This window comes from Sphaeramia orbicularis, chromosome 22 (genome assembly GCF_902148855.1).
Source record: "Sphaeramia orbicularis chromosome 22, fSphaOr1.1, whole genome shotgun sequence".
NCBI lineage: Eukaryota > Metazoa > Chordata > Actinopteri > Kurtiformes > Apogonidae > Sphaeramia > Sphaeramia orbicularis.
In genome coordinates, this window is record NC_043978.1 from 35293207 (window position 1) to 35316728 (window position 23522).

The 23522-nt window shown below is 39.8% G+C and overlaps 2 protein-coding genes across 3 annotated transcripts in view; one reads left to right on the forward strand and one right to left on the reverse strand.

Annotated features, from left to right (window-relative positions):
- Positions 1-332: 332 nt before the first annotated feature.
- Positions 333-7473, reverse strand: zbtb42 (zinc finger and BTB domain containing 42). The gene is made up of 2 exons (XM_030127165.1): positions 7338-7473; positions 333-6115 (listed from the first exon to the last, which is right to left on the reverse strand). The coding sequence occupies exon 2, from the start codon at positions 6099-6101 to the stop codon at positions 4506-4508; it is 1596 nt and encodes a 531-aa protein (XP_029983025.1). The 5' UTR covers positions 6102-6115; positions 7338-7473; the 3' UTR covers positions 333-4505.
- A 6430-nt stretch (positions 7474-13903) lies between these two features.
- akt1 (v-akt murine thymoma viral oncogene homolog 1) overlaps positions 13904-23522 on the forward strand; it is a 34702-nt gene continuing 25083 nt past the window's right edge. The window contains exons 1-2 of one of the 2 annotated variants that reach the window (XM_030127223.1): positions 13904-14119; positions 21306-21477. In XM_030127223.1, coding sequence (XP_029983083.1) covers positions 21432-21477 — 46 coding nt within the window. In that variant the 5' untranslated portion in view covers positions 13904-14119; positions 21306-21431. The remainder of the gene's footprint in view (positions 14120-21305; positions 21478-23522) is intronic. The other variant, XM_030127222.1, reaches the window with a different exon arrangement.

The window sequence follows — 23522 nt, forward strand, 5'->3', positions numbered from 1 at the left end:
CTGCTACGCCCTTGAGCTTAGTTTATGGTTTCAGTGGGATAGGGCCTGTAAGACCAGCAGTATTATCACATTCTGTTGTCTCTGTACACATTGCAGCACTACCCACACACGCCGTCTACCTCATTGTTACTGCTGTATCTTAGATGAAGGCTGTTTTGTAATATCCTCTGTTTCAATGTCTACATTTACTTGTCTTAATAAAGTCAGAGTGCATCGCATGTTGATAACCACATGAGTTTTGTCTGAAGGATAGTGATGGAGAATACACTCTTAGCTAATGTGTGACAAGGGTGAGGTGCAAAAAGGGGAATAAAAGAATACACACAATCGAAGAAAGTTGTTCCATTTAATTCTATGCATAATCTTAATAAAGACCTAAATCAAGATTGTCACATTTCCACAGCACACACACACAAGCACACTCCGAAAGCGCAAACAAAGAAAATGCACATACAGTTAAAGATCAAAGTAAATTGCCTCAATATCTAAGCAATGTCAATTCTGCATAAAGATTGTCCTCTAATCTCTACACCACTAACACTGAAGCAGTTGATTACTATAAAATATACCTTTCTTATTAAAAAATTATATTAAATTCTAATGGCACTTCTACAAATTCTATTAAAAAGATTTTTGTTTGACATTTAGAAGCTTTTTTTTTTCAACCAAATCAGACAGTCAAATGTTGCACAAGAAGCAATGCAATAATAAATATTTCTCATGATTATACACAATTTCACAGTTGTAACCTGCAGAGGACAAAATTCCAGTATCAGTAAAGTCATTTTTAGACTTAAATGATCATACAGCATGAATTAGGCAAACATAGCCCTCAAACAAGAGTAGCACTGTTTCCATAAAAGTCAACAATCAAAATCTCAGTGTTTCACATTCAACAGTGACATTAGTTGGGGAACTGTGAGCTCCCAGGAGTATTGGCTAGAAAAAGCCAAATCACAAAAAATGCTTGTCTTCATGTTAACAGATTTTCGCACATTAACAAAATGGTCAGATAAACCTCAACACGTAATCTCTCTAACAGCAGCAAAAAATTAATGGATTTAGGACTTTTAATTTGTCTGGATTGACATTTTGATATGATACAAAAACAGGAACAACAGTCCTTATTTGTTTCACTTTAATGGGCCACTGTTGCTGTGATGTGAACATTACCACCGCAGTCAAGGGCAAAATGTACAGTATAGAAAAAGGGCTTCTCCAGATGCAACACCTATTAGTGTGTCTACAAGGCACATTTGGCGATCATCCTGGAGGTATAAATAAGGACTGCAAACAATAAGAAGAAAATTCTTTACACATCGTTAGTTACTACCTCTGTACAAATGTACATTAAAGAATTGAGCAATTTAACTTGCACCACATAAGAAATGTTCCTTTAAAAAACTGAAACAGTGACAAAATCTACATTCCTGTGTGTTCTGATTGAAATATACATTATTAACACTACACAACAACTATGTTTGTCTGAAATATAAGTATTAATCAAAATGATTGAACTCTGACGGCAGGCATGCAAAGGGAGCTGATGCTCTTTTTGTGGTTTTTGCATTGCAACAGGAGTATTTGTTCAAGTAAACAGGGAGCCAAAGCGCATTTCTTTAAGGAAAAATTACACGCAACCTCAATTCATCCAAATTTCGCTACTAACAGTAGTGAAGAGAATGAAAGCAGATTGCGTGAAACTCTTAAGGGAACAACAGGATTGACTCTTTCTTGACTTGGGCTCCTTCAATTAAAAAAAAAAAAAAAAAGCAGACAAACCGCCACAAAAGCTGAGAACAAACACCCCTTCTGAATCACATGTGATTTCATGTCCTGAAAGACGTCTTTGTGATTAACGTAGGAAAAAAAAAAAAAATCTGAAATGGTCAACCAGCGCCTACCTCTGACTTGTACTGTGAATTAAGGAGGAAGATACGTTACTGTCAATCACCTTCTTTCAACACCTGGCACTTGGAAAACAATACTCTGATAATTCTGATATTCTCCTGATAGATGTGCAAGCAAATCACTATGGTATCTCCTCCATGTAGACAAACAATGAAGCATTTATCTGCTGCATGCTGGAATAAGGGGGGGTGGGGGGGCTGGTCTTTGATGCTTCCAAACAATACACCTGTTTACAGTCTCCTTGGTCTCCCTTTGCTAAATACATTTCTCACATTCCACTGGCTCCATTCAATACAGAAAAGTGCAAAGAGAGACTTGTGCTGCCTTTTCCCCCCACAGCTAGGAGACAGATACACAATGATCCCTTGAGAACTACCTGGAACTTTGGGGGGGGGGGGGGGGGCGCGACAATGCCTGTATTGTCTCATTTCTATAGGTAGCCAGTGCCGTATCGGTGTGTCTGTGCTTGTGAACAACTGTTTCCTGTGGCAGAACAGCAGCGGTAGCGGCATTAACTGCTCTGATTTGTAGTGAGGCGGAGTCCAATTAAGTTTTGAATATGGAAAGGAAACCGAACTCCCTGGGGGAAGACATGACACTTTAAGAGACTGCAGCCTTAAGAAGACACCGGACTCTCTCCACCTTACTTGTGTTGTAACATGGAAAACAAACAGTTTGATAAATAGAATATATATTTACATTAAATATACAAATAGTAAGAAATAGCAGCCTAGACAATAGTGTTGAAACTATATGCATGCTAAAAACAAGTGCTTCTCTATGTTCCATGTGACAAATCTTGAATACTCCGTAGAGCTTTCTACAAGGTATATTAAAATACAATTACAGTAACTCGATTTGCACAGAGAAAATAAACAGACAGCCCCAATACCAGTTAATGAGTACCAAGATAGCTAGGCAAGACGCAATGTCTTTCAAGCTTATAGAAATAAGAACTACACCTATAGTAAACCCTGAACCAAGTCAAACTAATAAATAAATTCTGATCAAGTCTTCTCAGGACAGATTAGACAAATATCGAACTTTTAGTGCTACACACCTGTTATAAGAATCCATACAGCATCTCTATGTGAACACGCCATTTCAGGCTTGTCCATGCTCATCCCACATAAAAGGATTCTTTCAAGGGCAGTATCACTAAAGGCGTCAACTTCATCAGTAGTAATTTATACACATACGTACAGTAAGAAGGTAAAGGGTAATCCAAAGAAAGAAAATCAGAGTCAGTAGACTGAACTGATGGCACGTGGAGCACAGCTTTTGATGAACAAACAGCGCGACACAGACCATACTCCATCCTTCACACTAGACATCCACCTCTGTCCCTTCCCTGCCTGCTTGAGGGTTTGTCCTAAACACTGCATCAGTGTATCTTTTTGTTTATGCTGCTGCCATACCAGGAAATAACAAGGTAATTTACTGACAACTGTTAGCACTGAACCCAAAAGAATCAATACTCCTTTAACTGACAAAAGCTTAATTTACATACTTATATTACATTCTTGTAAATGATTTAATTAAGGACACTCATGGCTCAATTGGCATTCCAGAGTAGATGATTACCTTTATTACCCCCTGGTATGTGGACAAACAGAGTCCAGATTGTTTTAAAAGGCCTGAAACTTGCTAAATTTGACAAGATGACATGGCAATGTATCCCACTCTTGTTTAATTAAGTACACTAGGTGAATATGTTGCAGTAGGCACCAGTGTTACAGGCATTAGCTGCAGCTTTTAACTACTCTCCATCCTTCCTCTAACTATACAACCTCTTTTTTAGTAGCAATTAGAAGGCCATTTCATCAACATGTGCTCACTTAACATTAGCAACTAAAGAACTGAGCCAAAAGACAGTTGGTGATATCATGGTTTGCTTTCCTCTTCTTTTAAAAAACAACCTAAAAAATGTCACCACCTTCATTTCAACCAAACAAAAATTCCATGACAAAAATACTTCCATGTTTCCAGTAGTCAGACTTCATTAGTTTTGCTGCCTTATGATAATAATGTGTTTAGAACTACACATATCCCAAAATAAATAATAATAAAATTAATAATAATGTAGGAGTTAAAAAAATTATATATTGCTACTCATGGACGGTTCTGATCTCCCATGTGCACAAATAAAGTCTCACTCACTCTGACGATTGTATTAACATATGTTAGCATTAGCTCTCATTCTTTCTCCTCATTATTTTAACAAATATACTCCTCAAATAAACTCAACAGATTGACACAAACAAGACAGAAACAAACAAGTGCATCATCTGATTTGTTCACCTTCGACACAGATCCAGCTTTGAGTTTTACAGCACCCATGTTTATCCTAACAGCCTGTGCACCTTCAGCCTCTGACCATCATGTACTCTATGACACAGTCCAGCACAGAAAACTGCTCCACTTTGAAAGTTGCTACATCTTTAACGTGAGAAACGCCGCATGGGCTTGAATCCAGAAGATATGTCTCCAACAAACTGTCAATATGTGTATACTAATGGGAAAACTGTTCAGTAGTAGTATTCGCTGTATGAAAAGACATTCTGTCTCATGTCATGGCACTGGTGAGAGGTGTTTTATCCAATGGCAAGAGTCTTGACAAGGCCACAGTGAAACTTCCTGATGTGGCGGTAAAGGTCCCCAGACTGAGTGAAGCGCCGTTCACACCACTTACAGGCATGAGGCTTCTCACGTGTGTGAACTACAGCATGCCGACTCAAGTTATGAGAGTACTGGAAGCTTTTGCCACACTGGCCACAGGTGTATGGCTTCTCGCCAGAGTGTGTGCGCTCATGGCGCTTCAGGGTGTACATGCAGGAAAAGGTTTTGTTGCACTGCAAGCAGGTAGGGACCGAGCCATCAGGGGACAACTTGGAACGGGCGCCGTCCTTCTCACGGAAGTGTGAACTGAGGTGCAGTTGTAGCACATGGGGGCTGGGAAAGACTTTGCTGCAGAGGGGGCACACACACACCTGTTGCCCCGGGGGCAGGAGCACCCCGCTGGAGGTGGAGATGTCTGAGGAGGCCAAGTCGTCCTCTTCTTCCTCCTCACTGTCCCCCAGCAACCTACCCCTCCTTTCTTCTACCTCCCTGCCTGGGGCACCCTCCCTCCCTCTGCAGGCCTCCCCCTCCTCGTCCATCAGGTCCTCCTCTTGGGAGAGCAGGGCGGCTGTGGAGCCGTTGTTGCCTGGGAAGAGGGCAGCGAACCCTGTCACCACTGAGCTCCTGGCACTATTCCCAAAGCGCTGGCTCTCAGGGCTCATCGGCTCACTGTCCTCCTGCTCTGACAGCAAGTCGTGTTCGTCTTTAACAAGTGGCTCAGTGCCCTGCTGCTGGCTGTCGAGGGCCAGCTGTCCCGAGACATAGGAGGGGTGTAAGGGATCTCTGCTAGACAGAGGCTTGAAAGACAAATCCAGTGCACAGTCCATGTCATCTGAAGCCCGGGACCTCTGGGACAGCGATACGGTGGAACTACTGACATCAGCTTTTGTTTTTCCAGCTGTTTGAACGCAGGGCTCGGCCTCTGCTGACACATAATTGACACCTACAAGGTCCGGGGACCTGCCAGAGTGACCGTTTGCCTTCTGCTTGCTCTGTGTAGACCTATCACAATCTGTGACAGCCAGCCTGACTTCGCTGTTGTCCATGTCAAACTCTTCTGCTGGGGGTGCCCTATGAAGCCCCTGAGACTGCGTCTGGAGCTGTCGCCGGACAAGCTGCTTACTGTGCAGCTCCCCATCTGAGGAATTCTCCCTGTCCAGACAGCTCAGTCCCAAACCCTCACCCATTTTTTCATCCAGAGAGAAAAGTTCCTTATCTTTGAGTTTGCCTTTGCATACTTTTACTATATCATACATGTGGAGGTAACTGGCTGCTGCCAGAACATCCTCTACAGGCAGAGTGCTGAATTCCAACTTTCCCTCATACATAAATTCAAGGAGCAGACTGAAAGCCGGGGCTGTCACAATGTCACTGTTGAGATGCACAACGTCCCTTTTGTCTAGCTGGTCCCTGTAGAAGAGATGGAAGTACATGCTGCAGGAGGCCAGCACAGCTCTGTGCGCTTTGAATCGAGCCTCCCCGACAAGAACAGTGCAGTCACAGAGGAAACCTTGGTGACGCTGCTGACTCAGACACTGCAGCAACTGGCGGCTATGGTCTGGGAACTCCATTCTTCCTTCATAACCTGATGAAAAACAGGAAAAACAGGATACTGGATAAACGAAATGAAGCCATTTATAGGGCACAGTAGAGCTGCCGACGCGAATCTTAGGCAAACACCAAGTAACCAAACAAGGCAAAATGCTACACAGAACTTGAGTCAAAAAGTGCAAATGATTTAAAAGTGGCAGTAAACACACTGCGTCTTACACATGTCCTATTTTACTAGAAAGTTTTAGGGGGGGGGGAATCAACTGCAACAAAAAGGCTGAGTTCAACTAATCTGTTAAAATAACTTTAGCCAACTTGAAAGCATAAATTGTACATTCTTTCCAGTGGTGCAGGACACGCTGCGCTGCGCTCACCCACCCATGTATCACGGTGTAAACGGATCCACTCTCCGAATTATCCAAAGTACTGCGTTTGTAGTGGCCGGGCTGGTTCTATTAGAAATACCGAAAAGAAGCGCACCGGCGCCTTTCCGTACGCACTCAAACACTGATGTTTACAGAACAAGCAAGTGGAGCTGGAAATGATACCACTCGTCCATCGCGGAGGAAGGCTTAGGTGAAAAAATAAGCCCAGTGCAGAGTGAGTAAACTGGTGCTCTGTTTGCTAATTACACTGCAAGCTGTGGAGTCAGCTGCTCTGACATCACCGCAATGGAAACGCTACCTCCAGCTGTGCTCCCCTTTATGCCATATGTTAACTCTGGGCTACGCAGTCCAAAAAAGACACACAAGTGATAGATAAGTAGATTTGTTAATGTCACAACAACACACAGCATTGCCAACTTTGTAAAAAATCGGGTAATTTATCACTAAAATAACCTAAAACCGCGGACCAGATTCAACCGCTTTTACGCACTCATCAGACACACGCGCTCAAATATGAATTATTAGTTTGAAGGAGACTGGTTATAATCCGGAAAGCCAGCTGTTAGGAAAAAAAAACCCTCAAGTGTATGGATATTAAAGTTTGATACTTCCGAGTCCATCGTGGATAAGCTGTTACTTGCGCGCAATTGTTGGATTATAATAAAACAAAAGCAAAAGTGCAAGTAGAAGACGGTTGGGCCAAGGGCGCAGTAAACCGAGCTCCATGTCCGTGTTGGGAAACGCATTGCTGGGAGCCTTTTAAACAGCAGAGGAACTCACAGCAAACCCAACTGCGCTGAACGAAGCGGCGAGGGGACACTCTTTAACTTTAGCTTTCTACGTTTACCAGGACTAAAGCACTGTACTTACATTTATTCCCGCCTAGTTCGTCGTGTTTTTTTCCCTATAAGCCCCGATGTCCTTTCATGATGTGCGGCCAGATGTTCGCTTCTCCTTGTCGTTTCTTGAGCTTCAGTCCGACCCTGGCAAGGCAGGCTGCACTCAGCGCTGCTGTGTGTCAAGCAGGTTGATAATGGCACAAGTCTCGCGATATCCCTCGGCCACAATAAGTTCTGTACTACTCCGTGAATTCACACAGCGGCAGCAAGTAGCAGAGTACACTGGGAACATCAATTGACTGTCTTATTAATACACCTGCACATGGGCTGGAGCTCAGCGCAGAAAGGGTCAAAGTTCGGCAAAGTCAAATAAACAGGCTAAACAACACCAGCAGCTCATTTTATAGGCTTTTTCATGTTTATTTAAAAAAAGATGAAAATGTTTTATGATAAATAGCAGGTGTAAGATGTTTTCTCTTTTCTTTTTACTAAGTGTGATGATAGAAAAAAATAATAAAAAATTCCAAAAACTAGTTGCATCTGCACTTTATATGCTGCTCACACATCTGCTGGCAATGAAAGATTTCCCCAGTAATATTCTTTGTCACAGCCGATTGGTGCCTGTAAAAAGTAGGCAAACTGATAAAAAGAATTATAAATCATGCATTGTAATTTGGAGGGTCAGTGGGCTTGTGGGACTTTTAATGGCTGTTCTCTCTAATCCTGCTTTGGCTTGTGGAATTCTCTGGCACTAAACCACCCAGTGCTTTTGTTTTTCCAGATCACACCAGTCCCCAACTGTGACTTATTAGCTCCAACTTTCTTCAGCTTAAAAGAGGTTATAATTTTTTTTTTTACAGTAGCAAAATAATCACTTTTTTTTTTTTTTTTTTAGCGTTTTCTGTTATTGTTAAAGCTGAAGAGATGGTGGCACAGTTGAGATACAGGGGCTCGAGGTTGCAGCTGCTCCCCCCTCCTCCTGTTCCTCCCTGTGCTCCCCCAACTGCCTCGGTCACCTTTGCCCTGTGTTCCAGCTGTCGTGTGTTTTGAAAGGGCCATTTGCAGCTCCTCACAGCCCCCTGACACAGAGGGGAATGAGCAATGTGACAGGAGACGGCAGCCACTGGTCGGAAGGGGCCACTGGCTAGATTCTTATCCACTTACCGCTTTATTCCATTTTTAGTCTGGCTGTTGCAGTTACAGAGGCTGGATTTCTGCACTCTTTTCATGTCCAGATGGTCATAAGCTCGGCTGCCTTAGACTCTCACTCAAGAAAAAAAAAAAAAATCTTTTTCTTGGACTAAGATGCTTGTAATACTGGAGTATTGTGGCAGGGAACAAAATGATGAATGGCTTCTTACATGTGACAAAACACAAGTAAACTAAATGTTTACACTGACATGTCTGATGTGTGCGCCACATGAAAAACAATTTACCATTCAGGGCTGACACACACACACACATCATCCATGTCGGAGCAGTGATGTGGATAAGAATAGGAGCAGTGGCCCTGTGTTTCTCTGGCCTGGCAAACGTAGGCGCCCAGTAGAGGAGGGGTTTGTGTTCACAGGGCAAGACAAAGCAGTGGTTGTGCCTGGGGACCATGGCCTCAGAGAGAGAGGCTCAGCGCCGTGAAGGTTCTCACACACAGAAAAAAAGATAGAGAGTGAGAGAGAGAGAGGGAGAGAGAATGAGAGTGGGAGAGTGGGGGAGCAGAGAAAGAGAGAGAGAGAGAGAGAGAGAGAGAGAGAGAGAGAGAGAGAGAGAGAGAGAGAACACTTCCTGAAGGTTCATTCTTCCTCTCTGCAATCATCAATGGCATTCTCCCCCTGACCCACTCCTCTCTACAGACAAACAAAAGACCCCGCATTCCAGTGTAGCCTGACCAGCCAACCAACCAGCCATCCAGCCACCGTTCAACCACATCACTCTCCCAACTGGACCACAGTCTTGTCATAGTGTTGGGCTTCAGCTGCTTGTCAGTATGAAGACACATAATGCATTGGGCATCATCTTCATCAACCTGTTGTACTGGACAGACAGAACAAATCACCCTTCATAAAAAGGATAGTGATAGTTAATTTTGAAAGACCGCTGTTTCTATACAGTTTCTATAGCAAAATAGCTGATAGCCAATTCTACTGCCCTGAAAAAATTAACTCTATTGAAAGTTAGCGGTTTTTAAGTGCATTATGAACTACATAAGTGATGAACTCAACTTCAAATTTAAATGAATACACAAATAAATAAGTAAACCAATAAATAACCAACAGATAGACACATACATACATACATACATACATACATACATACATACATACATACATACAAACATACATACATACATACATACATGCATTACATACAAATGTCTTTCTCAATAAATATGCTTCTAAATTTCAAATTAAAAACAAAATATCTGGGTGACTCTTGGTGCAGTTCTAATTCTATAGCCATTCATTTCCCCCATCATTATTAATGGAGACAAATTCTGCCAACACAGTTTTTAAAGTGTCCTGTTGGTCTGTGATTTGGCCCAGTTATGATGTCTTTTTTTCTTCTCAAATTCACTTTTTTTTTTTTTTTTTTTTCATAAACACCTAAATTAGAAAGAGACAGATCACGCTCTTTAGTGCTGATAGGATCTTTTACAAATCAGTGGCATCAGTAGAACTTAATTCTTAATATCAACTTTCAACTGAAATGAGTGAGTTTGTATGTATTTATGACTTTGATTTAGATACTCAGTTTAAGAGTCTTCCATTTTCTATTAAAGGTGAGAATTAAATCCATCCAGTCAGTTTTTTCCAGGGGGTTGGATTGGCCGGAATAATTATCAGCTTTTTCCAAATCCAAATATCATTATTGTATCTGTTTACAAAGATACATTATCGGTTGATCATCTCTGTAAATGAACTGCTTCCTATAAATGTAAATGAGTTTGGTACAGCGGAATGTCCCGTAGTTTCTGTTCTACCTTCCTACGCATAACTTTTATACTTACCTATTGTTGTACTGGGCATTGCAGTTCATTATCTGTTTTATTATTATTATTATCTTACACCTTGTGTGTCAAAGGCAGAGCTGCAGAGCATGTGGATTATATCCTGGGAAATAATGTGACCGTATAAGCAACATTGCAGTGCTGTTGCTGGGAGATGCAGGGTTGGTGAGCCCCCATCGCCTCCCTCTTGACCTTCTGAGTCTAATCCTTACTGTAGGTACTTTCTTTTTTTTGACAGTGCAAGAAATATACAGGAAATACACCAAACATGGTTTTAACAAGAAACACACATTAACCCATAAAGACCCAGTGTTATTTTTATATCAATTCCCAAATAAAATTTTCTCTCTATTTAACTTGTCTTAAGGGATTTATCATCATTTATTACAATATCATCCTCTGTATTTTGCATTTTTTTCAGTGAAAATCAGGTATTTTCATATATATATATATATATATATATATATATATATATAAAACAGATCATGTAGATATTCATTAAAGCTCAGATTAAAGTTGAGGGATATTATATCAGAAACAGCGAAAACTGAAGAAAAGTGACTTTTTCAGTAAAATATATCACTAATTGGACATAAACCAAGTATCTCCATCCAATGTCATTGATCCATCTTCATGGGTTTTACTGGTGAATCCATGTTTCAGAAGATGATGGTGTTTCTGTGTTCACTACGGAGCCTCTGAACGTCCAAATGGGTCATATCTGATGATCATGAAAAGGTGAATAATTGTATTTTACACCAATTCATTACATGTATTGATAGAATTAGTAGATCAACAGGTATTAAACAGTTTAGATAAGTAGATGCTTTGGGTCGATGGTGGCTGTTTGGGTCTTTATGGGTTAAAAAAAAAAAAATGCAGAATGTGGATGTTGTTACTGTTGCTTAACTCTCATTTCTATCCCAGTAGTAGGAGTAGGAGGGTTACACTGACAACAAAACAATAGAAAATATATGATACCCTCAGTGAGCTGTGTTTGTATGACAGAAACAGCATGGCATGGTTGACACATCTCAGCAGTGAGGGGCACGTTACAATATCAGATAAGGATGAAAAATGAAAGACAAAGGCCAATAAGTTTTTCCGCCACTTAGAGCATGCTGCCCAGATCTTTATCAGACATTGTGCAAGTATGAAAATTTGGTATGGATTTAACATTGTAACACCTTTGTTGTGTGCTACACTTACATAAATGTGCCAAAAATACCAATAAATTCTTGTGCTTGTGCTTACAAAGAGGAGAAAATCTTAGTGACGTCACAAAATAAACAGTAGAGGTTGTTTATTGAAATATTATGGTAATGCTAGGGTTCATTTGATACTTAGGATAGCTGACATCTTTAAAACAAGCTTGTTGGCCTGTCTGTACCTGTCCAAAACTGGTTTAACTCCTACAGTTCCAGTTGAGTTCTGTCTAGTTACAAATGTCAGTTTATCCACAAAGTCTGATCAAAACACCAGTTTAAAGTCTGACATACATCCTTAAAGATCTTCAAAGACAATATTGTCATTAGGAAACTTTTACTTCCACAAGTGTCTCTAATTTGTTCTGAACTCATAAAAATGTTCACACACCGAAGACATGTAAGTAATGCTACAAAAAAAAGGCTGGAAATGCAAAAGTACTTATACTGGGATTTTTTCAAAGGCTACTTAGAAAGAGACCTAAATGTTATGTCTAATTCCTCACTTTACTTCACTGCTTATGTGGTTTTAATCTGAAATGTCAATATCCATTATACATAACAGTACGAGAAGCCTGTTTTTCCAGCATCAGCAGACTTATGCAATGCTTCACAGTTAGATGTTCTCCATGAAATATGAATTAACTGCAGCGACCTTGCCGATGAGTGCTGACAAGCAACGCAAGAAGAGTAACATTGCACCCATGACTACACTAGGTTACCTGTTTCTATTTAAAATTGATATTAATATCATTTCCCAGGAGTCATACACTATTTGTTCCAATAAGAGCATGCTCAGGACAAAACTGACCTGTATTATCAAAAATATACTTGATTTATTCTTTACTTTTGGATCCAATAGATTCATTTCAGACAAAAAACCTTATAGCCACTTACTTTTAGACAACATTATGCCTTTTGAAACACAGTTGTGGTAATATATAACTACAGAAAAGGAATATGTGACATAAAAATTAGCAGTTATTATATGTGTGCAATTTCAGCTATTTCTCTCTTTACATCCCCTTAAAAAAGTCACATGAAAATAAATGAATGAATAAATGAATAAATAAATAAATCATAGACTTTGTTGTTGGCCCTTTACTGATAAACTACATGACTGTTTACCCCTTTTTTTATTAGTTTAGTTTAGTTAAGTTTATTAAAACATTACATACAGTAAAATAATTGTAAAAAAATTAGGGGCCGCATAACTAAAAAAAGTACAATTCCAACATTGCCAGGGGATGATGCAAGATAGATAGATAGACAGACAGACAGACAGACAGACAGACAGACAGACAGACAGACAGACAGACAGACAGACAGACAGATAGATAGATAGATAGATAGATAGATAGATAGATAGATAGATAGATAGATAGATAGATAGATAGATAGATAGATAGATAGATAGATAGATACTTTATTAATCCTGAGGGAAATTCAAGTATTCAGCAGCTTTACATACAGCACAAGAAGACAAAAAACAGACAGACCAAAACACAACACAACAGTGGGTTAGTGGCTAGGTTGACATAAAGGTTAGTATATATACTCTAACAGACACTTGCTAAAAAAGCTAAAGAACTACCTCTAAAAGAGCTTCCTGTACAATACTGTAGATAAAGACTTCTGGTTGTATTTACACATATTTAAACATATTCATTCATTCATTCATTCATTCATTCGTATTGAAATAAATAAATACAGTAAAGTATTATGACAGTAGTATAAGGGGGAAAGCACTTCACAACACTACACAAGAAAGGTGATAAGATAAGATAAGATAAGATGAAATAAGATAAGATGCAACAACAGGACAGTACAGAGCAGAATAAAGTGCATTCATGGCAAACAAATGGATACAATCAGAGATTTTTTTTTTTATTTATTTTTTTTACAACGAAAACAACAAATATAAAAACATAGAATCTAAAATCTAAATTCTCAGTCAGTTGTATACGTCATTCATGGATGGATAATTAATCTACCTATTGAACAATTAATAATTCATCAAGAAAAATAACATTCCAACGTGCAGGTGGATTTCTAAAAACTATTTGCACAGTCTTGTCCATTACCTCATGTGATTGTTCCAGGAAGTAAAAAGAAAACACTGATATCCCTCATTGTACTGTGGAGGATCCCCTGGAAACCTCACATGGGCCTCTCCTGGTCCCTGAGCCCCCCCTTTTAGAAACCAGATAAAACAGAGGGACCAGGTTCAACGAGGCCACGCAGAATAAGCTCCTATAGAAAACACAGTACACGCAGGATTTTTTTTTTTTTTTTTTTTTTTTTTTTTTTCAATGGGTCGAGCCGCTCCTCCTGTTCCTCATAAAGGGTCGGCGTTAGGACCCGGGAGAGCAGGCTGCCACAGAGGCAATGCAGACAGCGCGTTTGGGAGGTGTAGTGGAAGAAAGGCAAGAGAAACGGAGTAAATGAGAGCACTTTTGTCCAGATTGTTGAAGGACCTATCAACTTAATATACCGCCGAAACAGCTCACTATAATGAGACGGACACAGTGTTGAATTCCTGTCCAGGTAAATGTCCGCCTTTCCTTCGCATGGTTAACTACAAGAGGTCGACAGCTAGACAGGGTAGGTCCCCATTGTACTTACATGGGATGCGGTTATTCTCACCCAAGCTGCCCTGCTAGGCCCCATATCCTTTCTACCGCTAAATGCAAACCTGAGATGAGGTACTTTCCTGACTCCACTTGGCTGTAAAAGTTTCTTAGCTCTAGACTCGAAGGCACATAGGCTTATTGAAGTGAATTACAACGCCTAGCGGTTCGCTCTGACTCTCTCTTCACATGTTAACCATTCATTTTTGACAATGACCACTTCACAGACCTAAATATCTGCACACATGCTACTTTGAGCAATTCACCCTCTGCTTGAAAGTTGTTTTGTACGTTTCTACTCTATGGCCCAGGGGCTAAATGAAAACAAATGAGCTCAACAAGCAGCTCATTCATTGTTGTGAACCCAACAGCGTTTGTTTACCTGTTTTTTTTCTGAAGTTATATTAGCATAGTTATTTTAGCTATTAGCTTTCCTAGCTTGTTGCTGTTATACTGCAACCCTTGCCAACACATTAATAATGCAAAGTGATGCATTATTGTTGGGACTGTTCAATATTTGGATATTAAATAAAGACATGAGTGCTTGTTTTTCTCCAAATGCATATAGAGGGCTGGTTATATTTATATATTTCAATATTAAGTTATTGAATGCATGCCTTACATGAAAAGCAGGTAAAGCAACATGGAAAAAGTTCTGTCTGTTGCATGTCTGTCTGCATGTCTGAAGTTCAGATTCACTTCTCTTTGCTGATGCTTCACTGTTTAGTCACAATCTCCAAGGGGTAATATGTATTCACAATGTGCAAAAAGAACATTGTCCTGAGGCATGTTGTACTTGTTACGACTTCAGTGTCAAAATGTTTTTATCAGTCATGAGACTACGTTTGTCCACTGTGTGTACGCAGGGGGATTTGGCATGTGACCTAGAGAAGACGCAACAAGCTGGCATAATGATGCAGCCAGTGACTGCTTGGCTCTCCCTGTTCTATTTAGAAAATACCAGTCACCTCCCACCCAATCCCCTCACAGCCCTGTTGACGCAAATATGCCACCAGTTGCATGCAGAATCTGAGGAATGTTGTTTGAAATTTCGTCCCTCTACACAGTCGGACGTATTGTGCCCGTCCCCTCTGCATGCACCACAGGAGCTTGGATGTGTTATCACTAAGAAGGATGTGCTTCTTTGCTAGACCACCATCAGCATCACATGACAGTACTCTTCTCTGTCTGTGTCACGAAACTTTAACCACTGCTGCCTAAAATACTTTTGTACTAGTTGCACACATTTACTAGTAATTTGGAGCTTAACCGACTAAAGAGACCACAGCTTTAGAGTTTTCTTTTTTTAACCTTGACTTTACAAAATGTCAGGACTGGTATATATTTGAATAAATCTATCTTTGTGAGTTATCGGTAAACTACTCTTGGCTTGTCTCAACAGCATAGAAATGAATATATTACAATACATTAACATGAGTCATAGAGGGTTTTCTGTTCATGTCATTACAGAACTTGAGCAGAATCTACTCAAAGTTACAGTAGCTGTGGTTTCAGCTACACCTACAGCTCAACAATATTCTTATCAATAGAGATGTGTTTTCAGGGAACTTGAAAGAGGAACTTGGCACAATGTTAGCTCACATTAGTACTCATTATATTATGGGCTTGTTAAAGAAAAACAAGTTGTAGGGATTGATTTTTTTTTTTTCCAGCAACAGGTGGACATGTTTTTTAATCTCTTCCCTTTTTTTCATTGCTTTATCAAACATTTGAGTGGTATATTCTGTATGTGTAACTGTAAACCAGCTGTGCACTGTCATGTTTACCCTAGTGGTTGCAGAAAATAGAGCAAAAACAGACTTGTATCTATTGATCTGTGATGAAGGAAGTGGTGTGGTGATGTTGGCCTGATTTTATATTTCCTGCCATAAACACATGGGACTGTCCTCTTTGGCCCAGTGACAGACTCAGTGTGTGGCATCCTTTCTGCATGACACTGATTTGCATTGAATGGGGTGGCTCCTGGAGCTGGAGACTGAAAGATGAATGATTGAAAGCTGCACTGACAACAGGGCAGGCAGGCAAGCAGGCAGGCGGTGGCCCAGAGGCCTGAAGACCATGTGACCCGCTGTCAGGGTACTGGGTTCATTCAGTGGCTGCTGGCTGCAGCGCTGGCAGCAGCCCAGCTTTTCCACACAGGCCGCAGTAGCAACAGGTCGCTCCCATTAAAACAGCAGCGCTCTGTTGTGGCTCCAGAGCCGGTCTTGTGCATGTGTTGCTTTTTTGGCTGTGGTGTGTGTGCTCGAGTTTGTTTGTGTGATGTATCCCAATGTGTATATAATGTGTGCGTGCTTGTGTCACAGAGTACACACTAAGATGCCAGAGGGATCCAACGGTTTGTGTGATCCCTGGTTTAAATTGCACTCAGTGTGCTTTTTCAAATCCTCCTCCAAGATCCGTCCAACGTCGACTGTGTGACACAAGCACCACAACTCCAGTGCAATAACAACAACACGGAGCAAAAATAAACCTTGCTTTCATAAACTCTCTTTTGCTCATTGATGGAGGTGAACAAAACAGCAGTAAAAGATGTGTTGAATGCACATTCACTGATACATGTATCCTTGAGCCTGGGGCTGTACTGATATGATTTGTAGTCTGTCAATAGTCACATCCATTTCCTGTTGTTGTCCCCAGCAGTAAGCTGGATGAGGCTGCTCAAACAGAGCTCCCTTTTGATGGCCTTACTCTGGCGGAGCAGCAGCAGGCAAATTGATTTCAGTCGACGGTCATAGATTGCCTGGTGCAGTAAGTGACATTTGTGTTAACAAGCATTACGATTGATCATTCTTTTGCTTCTACCCTGTATTCAAAGCTGACTTTATATTATAAAGAAGTACTGAATGAATTAAAAGGTCAAGTGTTTTGGTTATGATAGCCTGCAGGTTTTTAGTAGGCCTATGTGCTGTTGCTAAATGGCCGATAACTGTCTAATGTAATTACACTCTGTTCAGTATAGATCAGATGACTGTCACTGCAGTCTATTCCAAATGTCATATCATCTTCATTGAAGTTGAAGAATCTGTGTTACTTTTAGCCCGCATCTGTCTGAAGAACCTTTTGCATGTTTACTATGTAAATGTGACTGTCAACTTCATGACGTGATTAGCATATTTTGCCCAAACAAATGTTCTGTCTGATGTTAAAAGGAAGTTTTGCACATTGTTTTGCCTTCACATAATATTAAAAGGTAGTGTAACAAGTTGGAATTTTAACTTGTAAAATGTAGAAGTTGTGCACAAGTCCAGGTTTTAGATTGCTGAACAGCTGTGAATTCAAACAAATCTTCCAAATTATTATAAATCTATAAAGTATTTTTATCGTATTGTAATTGATTAATAAATGCATTTTGGCCTTCATTGAAACATGCACTATACCAGTAAGCCACGCTGATTAGAAACACAAGTGCCAATGTTAGACACTGGTAATTCCAATAATCTTTCTCTGAGGCCAGTATCCTGAGTGTCATTCTGATCAAATCATTAGAGAATATCTTGAAAACTGTCTAAAGAGTTCTCAAAAATTGGAACAGCTGAAAATGATCAACACATCATCCTGTGTACGTTGTGGTGTTAACTGCGATCACGGACTTCCTGTGGGGTTTATGATACGGCTAAAAGAGGCCTTTTATACATCTAGACATGATACATTTGCCTTTCAAATATAGTACATCTAGATCAAATATGATGCAGCGACTTGACTCAAAATATGTCAAATAGTTTCTATACCTTAACCCAAAACCCACATTAGACAAAAAACCTGACTTTCTAATGTATTTGAGAATTTTGTTAGTATTTGAGCATTTCTAGGATTATGTTTAATGGCATTTCAATATTGTTTAAGGCTTCTGTCTTCACTATCACCCACTTTTACCCAACTTGAACAAATAGTGGATATGGTTATCCTACTAAAAGACGGGGTAAGAATACAGGCCCTATAACTTCCTGTTGGCAGTGTGTTGCACTAAGACTGTGATTGAACATATTTTTTTTTACTTCTTCTCAGAATAGGAATCTAAAATTTTAGACAGATGTGGTGTGGAGTCAACTTCAGTTTTGTGTTGATGGCAAATGATGGAAACACGACATGCTGTCACGGCAACACTGTTCAACAAACAGTTACAATGTTTATGGTGTGTTATTCACTTGTTATTTCCTCTCTAATTTTGGGTGAGTCTATTAAACTGGTTATGAGAAGCATGTCAAATGGTAAGAGTTGTCGTTTCCCGTTGCCAGTAGGTGGCGCTATGACTCATTCAATACTGACACCTTGATGTGTTTAGGTTGTGGATGTTCAGGGTGTCCACAAAGTGTCTTTACAATTTAAAGAATAAATATTACAAAAGCAATTGATGAGATGTTTTCATCAGATTTGTTCTATGTAGTTATCAAAGTTTTTAATCATATTGTGGAATCATGAGCAATCAAATCATTGGTGTATTTTTCTTCAATGAGAGATCAATTACTGCAAATGCTCACCTTGACCTTCTTACTGAATGTGTGGCACCACAACTGGATGACCTTCAACCAACCATCATTTTCCAGGCAGATGGTGCACCCCTACATTGGGGACTGCATGTTAGTCGGTTCCTAAATTAAACCTTTTCAGACCAGTGGATTGGAAGGGATGGCCCTATTCCCTGACCACCTCATTCACCAGATATCACTCCCCTGGATTTCTTTCTGTGGGGTTATATTATGTTAAATATATTTTTTATCTAACAAAGATACTTGATGTCAACAACCTGAAGCAAAAGATCATTGATGCCATTGCCACCATTGATGATGAGGCTATGCTACAACCAACATGACAAATTGATTACAGTCTTGATGTGCTTTGTGAAAATAATGGTACTAGTATAGAAGTGTATTAAATGAGGCAAAAAACCTTTAATATCTCCTTTTTAGCTTACCGGCCGACAGGCCGTAAGCTATTGTCATCATGCGGCGTCTGTCCTCGTCTGTCCTCGTCTGTCGTCGTCTGTCGTCCATTACAAAAATTTCGATCATCTTCTTCTCTGAAACTACAATTCTGATTGACTTCAAACTTGGTATACAGCTTCTTTATGATGATGTCAACCAAAGTTAGTGAAATTATTTGGATCCGGATCTGATTCTGGATTTGGTGCGACTTTGAACAATTTCCCGATTATAAGAGATAGGAAGTGGATCGATGCAATAACTCAGTAAATATAAATTATATCAAGTTGAAATTTCTACAGTACAGCCCTGATAGGGAGATGACCAAAACATAATGTCCACATGCTGATCAGGATCTTCCTCTGGATCCGGGAGCTTACGGAAAATTTAACATGGGCTCTTATGGGGGAAAAAATTCAATCATCTTTTTCTCCGAAACTACAGTTCTGATTGACTTCAAACTTGGTATACAGCTTCTTTATGATGATGTCAACACAAGGTATTGAAATTATTTCGATGCGGATCTGATTCTGGATTTGGTATGACTTTGAAAAATTTTCCCATTATAACAGATAGGAAGTGGATTGATGCAATAAATCAATAAGTATCAATGATATCAAGTTGGAATTTGAATTGTTTACAGATCTGATTGGAATATGACCAAAACATGGGCTATTTCTGTAATATAATAAATACACATAACTGGCTGATAATAAATGGCATCTGGATACATTTCCCAAAGCTTTTAATTTGGCCGGTAAGCTACATGGTCATTGGTCCTATTTTTCAGTATGTAATTTGTACAGACTTGTCTATTCATTTATTTTTGTAATAAATTTGTGAAATTGTAAAGAGACTTTATGAACACCCTGTATTACTACAGATGGATACAGCACCACTTCTGAAGCATGAAACAAATCTCACCAGTGGTCACTTGTGGTACTGCAGCCCAAAAACCATTTAGACCACAGTAATTAAAGAAATGCCGGGAAAACTGTCTACCGGACCCCTACACCCGCAAACTATTGGTAGTTACTCTTTTGACTATCAGGTTTTATGAGGTTTACAACATCACTAAAATGCCTAAAACTAGATTTTAAAATCCCTGAATTCACTGAACTGTACATTCTGAGCAGTCATTGGTCCAATCAGGAAGGCACAGACAGGGTCAGCTGGTGAAGTGCTAGTCCACATATGCAGCAGGTCTAGTCCACAAGTGCAATGGAACAAATAATGCACAGGTAACATGGAAACCACAGGTGCCATTTTGGGGTGTGCAATCCACTTCTAAATCCACAAATACTCCATGCATTGTTTAGGGTTCTTGTCCATCATGCAATGATTGGTGCTGATTTGGATGTTAAAACAATTTTGTGTTTCATGATGAAAAATTCACTGCAAGGGACCATGTGACCATATAGTGTGACAAAAACGCAAAGCACTGACCAGTTTTTAATCGTCTTAAGAATTAACCAACAACTTTTTAATTCAAATGAATGAAACATCTAGGAGGAAGTTTTTAAAGTCTAATGTAAGAAAATCATCAAAAATAAAATGGTGGACTTCCTGTTGAGTTGAGCTCATGACACCTATAGACTTTTTTTTGTCAGTATAGGTGTGATAGATGTGAACCGAATTGTGTATCTGTTATTGTAAATGCCTATGAGCAATAAAATGTGTTTCTTCTCAGGGAGCCATAATGTTTTCAGTTTAGAGAGTGTTTCACACAATGTCTGTGCTCAGATGCACATAAACATTGAAATAAAACAGTATTTTACAGATATACAAATCCTAGCTTTGACCAGAGGTTGAAGGATGGAAAAAGCATGCAGCAGCTGCATAAATGTAAAAATGTTTAATTTAGGTTGCCTCTGAGTATTGCTAATCCATGCAACAGTGCTGTAGTGGTCATGTGTAAGAAAAAAAGCTTAATCTATCAGGAATTGTTGTGTTGAGTGTGAACAGAATGGAATTTTCCAATCTGGGAGACTTCCTTGTGAATGCCAAAAACCATGGCCTTTTGAATCAAGTAATGCTGCAGGTCTACATGTGAAAGGGGAAGTACACTGCATATCCTTCCCAGACTGGGCCATAAATGATGAGGATCGTCTAGATTCCCCTGGTTTACCCCAATGTTGAACTGAAGGTTAATATTCAGACAGGAGGAAAAAGTCTTTCACCTCAATAGAGAGCTAATTTTTACTCTTCTTCATTTAATAGGTAACCACCATAGTGAAGGCGGCTGTAAACCCTGGGCTCCGGCACAGGGCTGAGTGAAGGAAATTTGAGAAACAAAGCTGTGTCTCTCTTTGTGGGAACCCTGGATCCTCCACCCTGCCCACCAACATGACCAATGTGGTGATCGTCAAGGAGGGATGGCTGCATAAAAGAGGTGAACGCACAAATGAAGTTGCTATATGATGAGATTTCATAAAAAATTTTGAGTGAAGCTGCAGCTGAATTTTTTCTATGCTTTAAATCAAGAGGTAATTACTGACATCATGCATGTCCCTCATCATGTATGTGCTATGATTTCATCATTGCTTCATTTACTAGAAACTCCAACTGTGCAAATGTTTGGTGAACAAACCTGGCACTAACTCAAAATATGCAGAGGCACTAAAATATGTGCATTCTGCAAAGATGTCAATGTTTCTTGTCTATACATGTGGATACATTTATACTGCAAAACAAAATATGCAGCACCGGTTTTACGTACTTTTGGATCATGGATGCCATTTATGTTGTAAAAAATCAAGAGTCACTACTCTATTACATTACTATTACATTTTTCATATAATAAATTTTCCAAACCTTCATTATCTTCAAAGTCTGCAAAATACCTCAACCAAATGACATATTTCTGAGGTGATTGATCTCCGATTAAGTTTATTTTAATAGGCAGTAAGCCAAATCTAATGTAAAGCCGTCCAGATGCAGAGGCTCCAGTGGGCCCCATTTAACTGCTCTGTCAGTGCTGTGTGGCGTGGCGTGGCTCTGTGTCGGGCGTGAGTCCTGTTGTTTGGACGAAAAGGCATTCCTTACATACCTGCTGGCTTTGAGCAGCTTTATGTGTGCACACTAACTCTGCCTTCAAACTGCGGCTGCCTCACTGAGCCCACTCCACCCCCACCAGCACCACCAGGGGCAAAAACTGCTCCAAGGCCCAGTGCCAGGGAAGCAGGCTTTTACTGGAAGAGTGGAAACTAAGACTCTGACTCAGGGAAGAAGGTGATGGGAGCAGGTCACTATGAGGGTTACTCAGACTCTATGGGGAACTGTGTTCAGCTGTGGTGTGTTACCCCACGCTCCCCCCTCCTCAAGGCTTTGGCCAAGAGCACAACAGGCCGCTGTTTTAGGAAGGGTCAGCCTGGTTCGGATCAGTTGGTCACAGGCAGACACACCCTGGTCCTTCCCAAGGATATAAGGCTCAAACATTGGGTGCGATTAGTGATTTATTAGCAGAAGAAGTTCTGAAATTCTGAACTTCCCATAGTTACTCATAAAATCTGTAAAGCTTAGTAGTGAATTAGATTTCCAGCACCTACCAAAGCCTTTACAGTCAAATCATGTTGTTTTGTCTGTATACAAAGAAAAATGAAAAGTGTATAACACATGAAATATTTGTTTGATGTGACTGTTAATGGTGCTTAGTTTTTCCTTTTCAGGTTGTGTATTTGTGCACTTACATGTTACGTTTGGTATGGTAGTGCTTAAAGGATGAAAAGCTTATTTCGTTTTGTCCCAAATGATGGTTTTTATGCAAGTACTTTTTGGAATTTGAACAATGCTTAGTGTTCTTTTACACTGCACAGATACATGAACGAAATTTGCGTGGATTACAAACAACCTTGGAAGGGAATGAATATGACCTCAGAGAGAAGGCCTCTGTGAGAAGTGTTTTCTGTTCTCCTTTTTATATTTTAGACATATACAGGGTGTCCACAAAGTCTCTTTACAATTTATAAAAAAAAAAAAAAAAAAAAAAAAGGATTATAAAAGCAATTGATGAGATGTTGATCAGATTTGTTCTATGTACTCGTTGGTAATCAAAGTTTTTAATCATATTGTGGGATCATGTGCAATCGAATCATTGATCCATTTTTCTTTAACAAGAGATCAATTACTGCTAATGTTTACCTTGACCTTTTGACTGAATATGTGGCACCATAACCGGATGACCTTCAACCAACCATCATTTTCCAACAAGATGATGCACCACCACATTGGGGACTTCATGCTCATGGGTTCTTAAATCAAACATTTCCAGATCGGTAGGTTCCCTGGCCACCTGCAACTAATGGTGCCCATATAGGTGATGAATTAAATGAGGAAAAAAAAAACTTTAATATCTACTTTTCATTTTGTAATAATTTCCACAGATTTGTCAATTCATTTGCTTTTGTAATAAATCTGTTAAATTGTAGAGATTTTTTG